This window comes from Stegodyphus dumicola, chromosome 12 (genome assembly GCF_044657685.1).
Source record: "Stegodyphus dumicola isolate Sdum_Otavi_A_Nest chromosome 12, ASM4465768v1".
NCBI lineage: Eukaryota > Metazoa > Arthropoda > Arachnida > Araneae > Eresidae > Stegodyphus > Stegodyphus dumicola.
This window is the reverse complement of record NC_140779.1, coordinates 19,614,795-19,627,288: the sequence shown is the minus strand read 5'-3', so window position 1 is coordinate 19,627,288 and position 12,494 is coordinate 19,614,795. Positions and strand designations below refer to the sequence as shown.

The window sequence follows — 12,494 nt, the reverse complement described above, 5'->3', positions numbered from 1 at the left end:
CAGTTCTCAGACACATTTTTGTTCTGCATATCACAATCTGAAGTTATAGTCCTTTCAGACTTTTCATCCACAGGAAGATGTGAAACAGTTTGTTCACCACTCTGTAGTTCATTCGCAGCATGCATACAGTTCACCTTGGTATTTTTAGCAGCTGGTACATACTCGTTTTCCCCCATTTCCTGGGAACCAGCTTCAAATTCTGCATCACTCATGAACGGAAAGCGATTCTTTACAAACTGAAGCATCCTGGTTTAGAATCAAGTCCTTCTCTGCACAACCTGCACTATGAGGCACACACCCACTTTGTGAAGTGGATGAAATTTCCTGCAATACTGGAGTACACTGCTTAAGCTGCAAATCAGCTTTTCCCATCTCTGCATCACATGCACTTTCAGATGGTTCACCACTTACAGCCTGCGACTTCTTAACTTCACTATCATTTTCGACGAACTTAACAAACGCATTTTCACTTTCTTCTACTTCAGGCACTTGAGAATCAAAATCTTTTTTCCAGTCTTTTATTTCTTCATGTTTTCGTTCTTTTTCTTTAATCCCGTTAGTTGTGTCATCTTTCATATCTTGATCTTCCTCAGACAGTTCATAAACTTCCTTCATTTCTTCATCCTTGGATTCTCTACTTCCTTCATTTCTTCATCCTTGGATTCTCCAGATGCCACTACTGTCATTTTCACATCTTCTTTTATGGTTCTAGTTTCTTCTATAAGCTCCACTTTCATCTGTAAGAGTCGCCCTCGCAAATTTTCTTGGCCGACATCTACTTCTTCTCGTCTGGCTTTTATCTCAGCTGTCATCTCTTTATATCTAGCTATTATCTCATCATATCCGGCTTTTATCTCAGTCAGTCTGGCTTTCATTTCAGCCCTCATCTTAGCTAAGAAGTCCATTAAAGTCTTTGTTTCTTCCGCAATGGCTTTCCTCTTAACTCTGCAGGCGGATCACTGGCATTCACTCGCAAATCCCACTTCTGAGACACCAATTGTTTCATTCTTTCTTATTCTTCTGACACCAGCTGTTAGGTTATTTTCTTCCTTCACATTCGTATGGGGTTCGTGTGGGTTTGGAGTGAATAACGACGACACTTAATGAAGTTTCGAAACACATTTTATTGGCCGGTATTAATCAGGACAGCTCCAAAGTCACCTTTTACAGTCGTCGAAAATCTACTACAAACACGCTGACACAATCAGCGACACAGCTTTCAGGTTATCAAGCTATCACGGTAGAGACAGCTTCACTGCAAATCACCAGAGTACAGCTCCTGAGTCTGCTTGGTCGTTCTCGGAACTCCACATACTCTCGAGATTCTCCACGCTACAACTCGCGATGCACTCGATGACACACAGAGCACGGCTCCCGACTCTTCGGTTCAGTTGTTCCCAGAGTTCAACACACTCTCTCGACGATGCACTAAATGCGATACACTAAGGGACTCTTCGATCCACTCGACGACCCACTCAGCACTCACTGCCCGGCTGTCAACTTGATCGAATCCGCATGGACTAATTTGAGACACACACTAACTCGTAACTAACTAATCGCACTCCAGACAAGGCACTCTGACTCGCCCTCTCAATGAAGCACGCTCTCTGAGACACTAACTGACTGCGGACCAGCAGGGTTTATATAGCTTTCGGCTTGTGTTCGAGAACATTCTGGGCTAAACCGGTAAGAATTCGTTCCAGAAGGTTCTCCAACCATCCACGGTATATCGCCAATTTTGCCATGGGTGATTTCTTGCCAAATGTGGCAACCCTGCCTTCCCTTGCCATTTTATGGCAACACTAAAACTGCTTTGTGGGGAAGGCATCTTTCCACGCTTGGACGTTTCGTAACAATATTAAAATTTAATTATGCATCTAATGTTATCTTCAATATTTACCAGTTTTAATCTCTAAACATCTGAAGCTTCACACATGCAAAGTCTATTAATACAATTATGACCTCCAGACAGCTCTGAATGATATGCTATTGAATTTGAAAGCAATTTGAAAATGGCAGAAACAAGATGCTAATCAAATAATGGCATGATTACTGCATAATAATTAACTACAATTTAATATTATCTATATATATATTCCAATGGGCTGGATACAGTCCGGAAACTGGCACAGATCTGGACAAAACAGCACCAGCAATACTGGTGGAAGTTTGATGGAATAGATTACTATTTATTTCATTAGATAGCAACAAATCAGTCTTTATTTAATTAGTTAATTATTAGGTTCCAGTACAGCATATAAAATCTTAAATAACTACGAGTTTAAACTGAGATTACCTGACAGAGAAATTCATTAAAACTAGCGGAAGTCATTCTGGTGATCAAAAATCCCTAGTCAACATAAAATAACAACAAATCTGTCACTTTCTTTATAAATTTGTTGTCATATAAATTCACTTAAATATGAATCTAAATGGTGTTATACAGTTACATGATGTCTCTTATTATGTCATTTTGACAAAATAAACAGTTTTTTTTTAATATTTTGAGCATACACATTAGTATAATCAGTCCTGCACCTTTGGAAACACTCTACTGTGCTATAGAAGTTCAAACTCAAACTTCAATCCTTTTTTTTTTTTTTTAATTCAAAAGAAGAAAAAAGAAATAGAAATTAGGTTCTCATAAAACCAAAGTGAAGGTCTTATGAGTGTACTGTGAAGTCATACTTATTCATTGCTAGCGAGTGTTAGGTGACAATGCCGAATATGGTTTAGGATCAAATACACAAATACCATACATTCTTACTGAATACAAAATTAAAAAGTTGAAAAAAGCTATATGCAAATTCCGAGTTAAAGCGGCTATCATTGATTACGGATGTCATAGAACAGCCACACAGCCTTACAGATATAGATTTCACAAATTAAAAGAGAAAATGCATATTAAATGCCAACTATACTTAAAAAATTAATTAACTTACTCATCGTCTTCCATGGTATCTGCCACAAAAAATGACTGAGAAAGTTGCAATATTTGTACAGGATCTTTTTCAGTAACAGCATGAGAATTGTAACCTTAAATAAATAAATTATTTATCACAAAAAAGAACAAAAACGTTACAATATACACTTATACAAAAGCAATTTAAAATTAGGTAATAAGCCTTCAAGGCTTTTAGAGTTGTTAACTAATGCTCGCTTATCTGACCTACAGTTCGCCCAAGCCCACGAAATTCCTCGTGGCAAAGAGCACAAATTTACAGTTGTGCTTGGCAACAGCCTTGAGCATCTTACAGGTAACAGTGCGATTTAGCTCAGTTCTGCCCCCAATTTCGATGGAGAGCACCCCGGGGAGGATAAGTCCGAGGGTCTCCCACTTCTCTTCCTCTACCACGAACCTCTTGAGAGGACTTTGCAACACTATGAAGGAAAGCAAATACAAAAAAGATATTTATTGTGCATACACACTATGACATGAAGACAAAATGATTAAATTTAGAAGTAGTTTGGAGGTTTACAGGGGTTTGAAATTAGTAGAAACAGCTACCATCCCTGGCAGCTAAAACGGCTCTTACCTAGTTAGGCATAGAATCAAACTGGTCTTGGATGACAGAAATAGCAACTTATTCCATATTGCTTCAAGTCCACACCACATTTCAACTACCGTATTAGCTGGAGAGGGGTGGCAGGCCAGTCTCTCAGCAACCCATGATCAAATATTTTTAATGGGTGACAGATCTGAAGACCAGGCAGGCTAGGGCAGCAATCGAATACCCTGTGCATTGAGAAAGGTCAGAACATGACGTGCAACATGTGGTCCTGCATTATCTTGTCAGAAGATGGTTTCTGGGGGCTTCAAAGATAGGGCTGAATCATTGGACATAAGATGTCAGAAATGTACCGATATGTGTTCAAACTGCTGTCGATCTGAACTAGAGATGTGCGTGTTGTGTACCCAATGGATGTCCAAACCATCACACCAGGTGCAGGGCACTTATGCTGATATCAAATGCAAGCAGGTGATATGGAATCTCTTCGGGCACTTCAGACACGTATATGGCCATCAGAATACTGCGCGCAGAATTGGGACTTGTCTAAAAAGGCAACATTGTGCCACTCCTGTATCCAGCTTTGTCGTTTGGTGCACCAGAGGCGCCGTCTCTCTATATGCTGCATTGTCACAGGAAGATAGTTCATACTGCTGCAAACCTCAATGCACCATACAAGCTGATATTGGGCATGCTGCAAACATGCCCATTTCCTGACTAATGGTCCGAGATGTGGTTGTATGGTTTAGCAGAGCTGATATCACAATATGTCTGTCCTTTCGGGCATTAATCATGGGAGGGTGTTGAGATCCAGCATGCTGTGCAGTATGACCCTCAGCAACCCTCAGCATTTATTCCATATTCGCATGACAGTAGTTGGATGTGGACCAGTGCAACGGGCAATATCGCAAAACGATAATCCACACTGTCGACAGGCACTGATCCTGCCTCTTTCGAATTATGACACTCAATAGTAAGTATTTCCTCTTCTTATTCGAGGCATAATGTGATATGAGCAAACTCCAACCTTACAAAGTGTTTTCCAAATGAAAAATCCACTGCACAACTTTTCTTTTATGCAGTGCTCTAGATGTCGTTTCTCCCTAACGCGTTGTCTAAATGCGCAGAAATACCAATCATTTGCACATACCCCAACTTCTGCCTTTCATGTGATTTTGATGTTCGTCAGATCATTCCTTCCTGGTGTTGCAATTTTAATGGCCAAAAGTGTATTTAGAGTATTCCCATGCCACACAAACACTATACATTTACAAACATCCATGACTTCACTGGGATTCAAACGGGGCCCTTTGCCACTACAGTCAGTGACATTAACTACTATACTGGTTACGCAGCTACATTCAGGTGGAGGACTGTATATTAACAATTTGGCAGATCTCTAGTTGCCATCGTTTTTGCACAGTGTGAGGAACTGTTGTGTGCGTATAGGTTTTTATGACAGACTGGATGCACACAGAACAAATGACAGCTTGATAAAATTTCTTTCCCAAAGGAAACACTTTACAATTCTGGAACTTTTCACAAAAGTACTCCTACAGCTCTCCTAAGTACAACAGAGAACAATCAGTAATTACCACTTTGAATTACTAAGAATGTTAAACACAATGCAATGAAATGCAAAGTACATCTAAAGAGTGAAGCTCACGTGAAGATTTTTCAATACTCGGAAGCCAACCTTCGACTAAAAACTGAGAACTGATGCTCTCTCTGGTTTTGCATAATTTCTCTTTGCTGCTGGAAAATTTACAGTACCTTTAATTTCTCAAAATTACTGGAAGGAATATAGGGTTAAAATTAAATACAAGGAACTGGATACAGTTACACACAGGGATCAATTACAGTAGCAATTACAGTTATACTGGGATCAGACTTAAATCTCTTCAAGTGTGGTAATTTTCGACGGTTTCTTGCCAAATTTGGTGACAAAAATTAGTCGCAAAAACCACTGCCAGCTTGGAGATATCTCGCAATTTAGCTAGATAGCCTTTCACCTCAACGTTAAATAGACTCGTCCCTGTAGCCTCATTTTTCTAGCACAGCTTCACTCTCTTCAGACATTTTATGTTACTATATACAAAATTCGTAACAAAACCTACACATAATTCTTCATTACTTAATTTTTTAACATTTGGTGGCAGCAATTTGAAAAGTGATTCAGACAAAAAGTGACCTTTGAGCAAACGATAGCACCTATTGTGCAAACAATATTATTACAAAGCTATGCAAAAAAAGGGGTTAGATAGCCCTTGCCTTGTGTAAAAAAAAATTAAAAATAAAATACACACACACACACAAAAAAAAAAAAAAAAAAAAAAAAAAAAAGATATGAAAAGTAAAATTAAAGTATAATTAATTAAACATTAACGTAAAATCTTACAAATTTTTAAGGGGCAAAATTTCTGGATTTGCCTCATGTGTTAAAAGTTTGTCAAAACAAAACTGCTACCTTATTGACAGATTTTATAACAGGTTCTACTCAACAATGACAGAAGTTAGAATAAAATTATTCAGTTTTTATCAATCACACACTAATAGGTTTTGAAATGCAGATACTACAGCTATATGACAAATTATTATTTTCTCATGTGATCCATAAAACTGTTAAAATAATCTTTTACATCATCGTAATACATGTGCAGAAAATTATTTCTCATGACAGATAGCTCTGAGTTTAAATATTATTCTGTACTTCCTTCATAGAAATTTTAATAAACCATGACTCTAGAATTCAGATGGTGAAAATTCCTATTTCAATATGCTTTTCAATACTGATCATAAACTACATGCAGTCAAAAGTCGTTAATTTGGACACCCATAATCCGGAATGATCTATAATCCGGACCTCAAAGCCACAAACTTTCTGCGCATACGTCACATACACTATCGTCACATTGACGCATGCGCACAGGCGTTTAGGCGTGAGCGTAAGACCTCTACGGCTGCAAATATGCGCATGTGCATAATACGTTTACGAATGCGCGTTTAATGTATAACGGACGGTATAAGCTAAGCTAAAATTATCTAATTCAGTTAATGTTGCAGATTACGTTGTTCCTTAATCTTCGGGTTGGATCCGGCTTATTATTTTTTGCAGACTTTTAGAGCAATTTTACAAAAGTAAGCTTGAACTTTCGATTATGTCAAATAGAATTTCCGATATATATTTACTAATATGTAAAGGATCTACAAAGGGAAAGAATATTTCGAAGTCAATTAAATAGAAAGTGGAATTGCTGCAAAAAATGGATAAACGCATATCCTTTGATTACCTAATCATTCGGAAATATGTTTATCAATTTCACGGTGCTCTGCGGGGGGAGGGAAACGAAGCGGCACGCAATGAATTGGAAGTTGATCTGTCAGCACTATCCTTATCTTCACAGCAGATGTTTTTATTTTATTTGGCTTATAATTCCTTACTAAATGTAGTATTTCATCTCGATGTACTCCGTCTTTGATATGATTTAAATTAAGTTCCTCGTCATTATAATTCGCTTCCAATAGTTAAGAAATTGACACAGAGGTTATTGAAAATGAAAAAATTTCGATTGACAAATTAGTCGGTATTCTCGACACAGCAGTTATTGGACTTGAACAGCGGAACTTTGTAACTAAACAAGAAATTATGCCTATTTAATAGAATTAAAGAGAAAGTATTATTGCATGAAACGAAGAACCTTAAACAACTTACATTGAAAGAAATGTTTAATAAAATAAACAAATAAATATTAAGCTTTTTCATTTTGTAAATTTTGATACCCTTTAGATCATAACTGTTCTTTATTTCATAAATTATGGTTTCATATTTTTAATTTTAGAATTTCTGCATGCCATCTTACCAGATTTAAACTGATGATCTATAATCCAGAAAAATCGATAATCCGGAATCGCCGAAGTCCTGACGAGTCCGGATTAACGACTTTTGACTGTATTTTACAATTTTTCAATGCACTAGTAGATCAAGATGTCATATGAAGACAGAAAAGTAACTCAGATGCCTAAAAATGATGGCAACCCTGCTCTAGAAAATAAACTTCCAATGTTTTTAAATCATTTATACGAGTCCTAGCCTATATGAATCATCAATAAAGGAAATTTAAAGTCATTGATATTATGCTGTAGGGAACAGCAACACAAGAACCTAAATTCAATATTTTTTGAAGCGTATGTAACCATAAATGCCTTCGGTTACAAAACAAGAGATACAACATGGGAAGGAAAATACAATTATATACATATGTATTTTTAAAACAAAGTACAACTCTTATTTAATTAACCTTTCAATAATGCAAATAAAGAAAAATAGTGAAGTGCAATTTTATTTTTTAACTCTATTTACAATATTTAAGACAAAAACTATTACAAGTCATATGAAGAATAACCTTTGCCCCTTTTTTTAGGAAAAGTACATAAAATATCTAAATACCTTTGTCACTTTCATGACTATCGTCAGCAGCAGATCTAAAAAAGAGAAAACATACTCAGAATTTAAAAGCACAATTCAAATCATACCGACATTCATTAAAAATAATGAATATAAATTTCTTACAATTACGCTATATTAAAACAAATTAAACACTTTACAAACATATACAGTTAAATCTGTTTAAGATATTTTTCAGAAGACAACAAAATTTTCTTTGGCAAGAAAGCATTATATGATTAGAATTGGTACACATGATTACCTTAAATAAATTCATTAAGCAATAAACTTTCTTAATTGGAAATTCACCTCAAATACTTTTAACAACAAATAGGTTTTTAGCTTTTATTAACAACAGGTTAATTTTTTAGCATATAATATGAATAAATCTCTATATAAAAAGTTTTAACGTTAAATAATTACAGTCAAAAGTCTTTAATCCAGACGTCCATAATCAGGACCTCAAAGCTACAAACTTTCTGCGCATGTGTAAACGCATAATACATTTACGCATGCACATTTAAAGTACAACGGACGGTATAAGCTAAGCTAAAATTATCCAATTATCTATTTCAGTTAATGTTGCAGATTGTGTTCTTCCTTAATCTTCAAATTGCATCCGGCTTATTATTTTTTGCAGACTGTTAGAGCAATTTTATAAAATGTAAGCTTGAAATTTCGACTATGTCAAAAAGAATTTCCGATTCTGGAGCTGCCAAAGGATTTACAGAGCACAAGCATGTTTCGATGTCCATCAAATAAAAAGTGGAATTGCTGCAAAAAATGGATAAAGGCATATCTTTTGTTTCTCTAACCATTCCGAAATCTGTTTATCAATTTCACGCTGCTCTGCAGGGGGGGGGGGATGTTGCGATGCACAATGAACTGGAAATTGATCAGTCAGCACTATCCTTATCTTCAGGGCAGATATTTTTATTTTATTCGGCCTATAATTTCTTACTAAATGAAGTATTTCATCTCGATGTACTCCATCTAGATATGATTTAAATCAAATTCCTCGTCTTTATAAATATCACGAATACACATCAAATAGTTTTCTGGTTGCAATTTTCTAATTTCGACTATGCATAATGTATGCTTTACACATGTGCACGTTGAAAGAAATGTTTAATAAAGTAAACAAATAAATACTAAGCCTTTTTTTTTGTAAATTTTGATACCCTTTAGATCATAATTGCTCTTTATTTTATAAATTACGGTTTCATATTTTTAATTTTATAAATCCTGCATGCCATCTTACGAGATTTAAACTGATGATCTATAATCCGGAATCGCCGAAGTCCCCACGAGTCCAGATTAAAGACTTTTGACTGTATACTAAAAAAGTTATATAAATCTTTTGATGATTTAAATTTATAAACCTGAAAGCCTGCTTGCATTTAATGAATAATTGCATCAGTGAGAATCTTAACTAAAGCTCAAAATTAATCAGGTAATAGATACAGGTTATACGAGGTATGATTAAAAAAAAAAAAAAAAAGAAAGAGAGAGAGAGATTAAGTGTGTAGCTTGAAAACAGAGTGGAGTTGGCAATAAGTGTTTTGGTGATGTCATGTTGCACATCTCCTCTATCCTGCGGCCAGTTTCGACTTAAACGACCACACCAGAGGGGAGAACTGTGTCATTGAGCGAACACGTGCAACTGCATTCTGCCAGAAAAATGATGATGAAATTTTGTCTCATGCATGTGTGTTTGAATAGGGTAAGCAGGTTTCAGGCGGAAGATGATGAACGTGCTGGACACCCCTTTGGGCACACAGCATGTTCATTATGATTGAATGGGTTTACAGTGGTCAGACTGTTAATCAATACTACTACATCGAAGTATGAAAAAGACTTTATGAGCAATTTAGGGAAAAAAAAGGCCACAGTTGTGGAGTGATGGATGGCTGCTGCACCAAAACAAAGCACACACTCACACGGCCCTATCTGTGAAGCAGTTTCTGACCAGCAAAAACATTACTGTGATGGAGCATCCTCCTTATTCACCTGATTTGGCTCCATGCGATGTTTTTTTTATTTCCTAAAGTTAAATCTTACTTAAAGGGAACCCATTTGACCTCAGCTGAAGAGGTTCAGGCAAAAACGGGAAATCTCCTGAAGGGCCTGCTGAAGGGAACTACTTTGAAGGTGATAATGTCATGGAGAACTGATTATGTAAGTGCAATGATTAATTCGACCAGTTTTTTTTTTTTTTTTGTGTGTGTGTGTGTGTATCACACCTTGTAAATATAGTTATTTGAAACAAAAATAAAATTAGTAATAAAAAATAATAAATAATAATTGACACACAAAGTCAAGGAGTGCACAATGCCATTTTTGTGCAATCTGGAATTTTTTTTGAAGTGAAAATAGATCAATGTGTGCATGGATACCAAGTTTGTGCAATTCTTGAAAACATGTCATGCAGTGGGTGATTCTGCACTTTCCCCCAACAGAATAATTCATCAAGTTAAGTTTTACGTAGGTAAGTTGAAAAATAAGTTTCCCCTGTCGACTGTTGTCAAAGTTGTGTATGAAAGTCAAAAAATAGAATGAGACATTAAAGATACGACATACCTTTACTTTTCCACATAGGTACCAAGTACATTGAGACATTTGTCATATCGCTTGATAAGCTTCAAAAAGCCCTCCAGGAAAAAATCAGGGCTTTGCATATGGAAACATCCGTCATCACTTGTCTGAAAGAAGTTCAAGACAACTCCCTCTGGAGGTAAAGTGCTCCTCACAGTTTTCTGGGACGCCCAAGGAGTTTTGTTGCTGGACTTTTTGGAGGTTGGAACCATCAATGCTACGCGCTACTGTGACACCCTGTCGAAATTGAAAAAGGCGATTCGAAAAAAACGGCCTGGTCTTCTCACATCTGGCGTTCTGCTGTTGGATGACAATGCCAGACCATATTCGGCGACGGCAACGCAAAACCATATTGCAACTCTTGGTTGGGAGCGCCTACACCATCTGTCATACAGTCCTGATCTCGCACCAAGCGACTTCCATCTGTTTCCGGCTTTGAAGAAAAATCTCGGGGGAAGGCGCTTTGGAAGCAATACTGAAGTAAAACAAGCCATTCAACACTTCTTCCATATGCAAAGCCCTGATTTTTTCCTGGAGGGCCTTTTTGAAGCTTATCAAGCGATATGACAAATGTCTCAATGTACTTGGTACCTATGTGGAAAAATAAAGGTATGTCATATCTTTAATGTCTCATTCTATTTTTTGACTTTCATACACAACTCTGACCACAGTTGACAGGGGAAACTTATTTTTCAACTTACCCTCGTATATACAATCTACATTTTTCACAAAAGGGAAAACTCAGATAAGCGGCACTTGGCGCAATTTTTCCGCCATCTTGAATTGCGGAAAAATCGCCATATCTCTGGTAGGAATTTTTTGACACCAAGAGGGAAATGGCATCAAAAGGCGCTTTATAAAAATTCCCTCTTCAGCCCAATATCGAGGGGGGGGGGGAAAGCTCTGCTGGGTAAAAATTGCGTAAGTATAGCATTTGCGTTGAGATGGTGAAGTATACACATACACATAGAACAAATTGTAAATGATTAGTTATTGTTGTGATTAAGTAAATCTGCACACTTTTTTTATCTTAGTATTTTATATTTTGATATTAGCATTATTAACTTTTATACTTCTTTTTTTAATTCTTACCATTACTTTGAACAATTATCTATAATAATGGTTATATATGTTTGAAAACATGTTCTCTATATAATTGCAGTAATGATCGCATAAAGATGAAAGTTTAAAAAAATACGCATATATTTCCAATATAATAATACATCCTCGAAATATATTCCAGGTTATTCAATCATCATCCAGTCAGGTTTATTGGACATTCTGGCTTCAATTAATAAGAATATGAGGGTTATTTTTATTCTTTTTCTTGTTTAAGTGTGCAAATAGTTTTCATGTAGGTAACCAAAAAAATTTAATCCTGACTTGCATAACTGCAAGGAAACAAGATTTGCAACAAGCACTTCTATGGCTTTTTACAACGTTATGTAATTGTTTAAATTTCGGAAAGCGACCAATCAAATAGAATAGTATAATATTAATTGAATTTGTTTGTATTTATTCCATGAAAAGTTAAATCCTAAAATATTATTTTTGTGCAATTTGAACAATGTCTATAACAGTGGTTTCAAACTGGCGGCCCCCTGAAGCAATTTTATGTAATCGGCGAATGTACTTTAGTTATGCATTTGTTGTAAATACAGTGATGCAAAGATTTCAATGTTTACTTATTTGAAGTTTCAGTTTATTTTACATTGATTGCTATTAAACATGAGCATGTGTAACACGTCATTAAAATCTATAAATATAAATCTTATTCAAAGATTTGAAGATGCAAATTTCATTAACTTTCATTTGCTTCTTGTGAAAAAATAAAGAAATGCTCATGTTTTGACTAATGGTTTAGACTTCTTACTGACACACCCAACTTTTAATCCACAAAATCCTCTATATAAAGGAATCAGTAAAATATGCTTTACGTAGAAAAA

The 12,494-nt window shown here is 35.9% G+C and overlaps 1 protein-coding gene across 1 annotated transcript in view; it reads right to left on the bottom strand.

Annotated features, from left to right (window-relative positions):
- The window catches only part of LOC118200296 (uncharacterized), a 128,869-nt gene that overhangs the window by 112,181 nt on the left and 4,194 nt on the right, over window positions 1-12,494 (bottom strand). The window contains exons 2-3 of the mRNA XM_085827524.1: window positions 7,957-7,991; window positions 2,943-3,036 (exon numbers count right to left, since the gene is read on the bottom strand). Of these exons, the coding sequence (XP_085683650.1) occupies window positions 2,943-3,036; window positions 7,957-7,991 (129 nt within the window). The remainder of the gene's footprint in view (window positions 1-2,942; window positions 3,037-7,956; window positions 7,992-12,494) is intronic.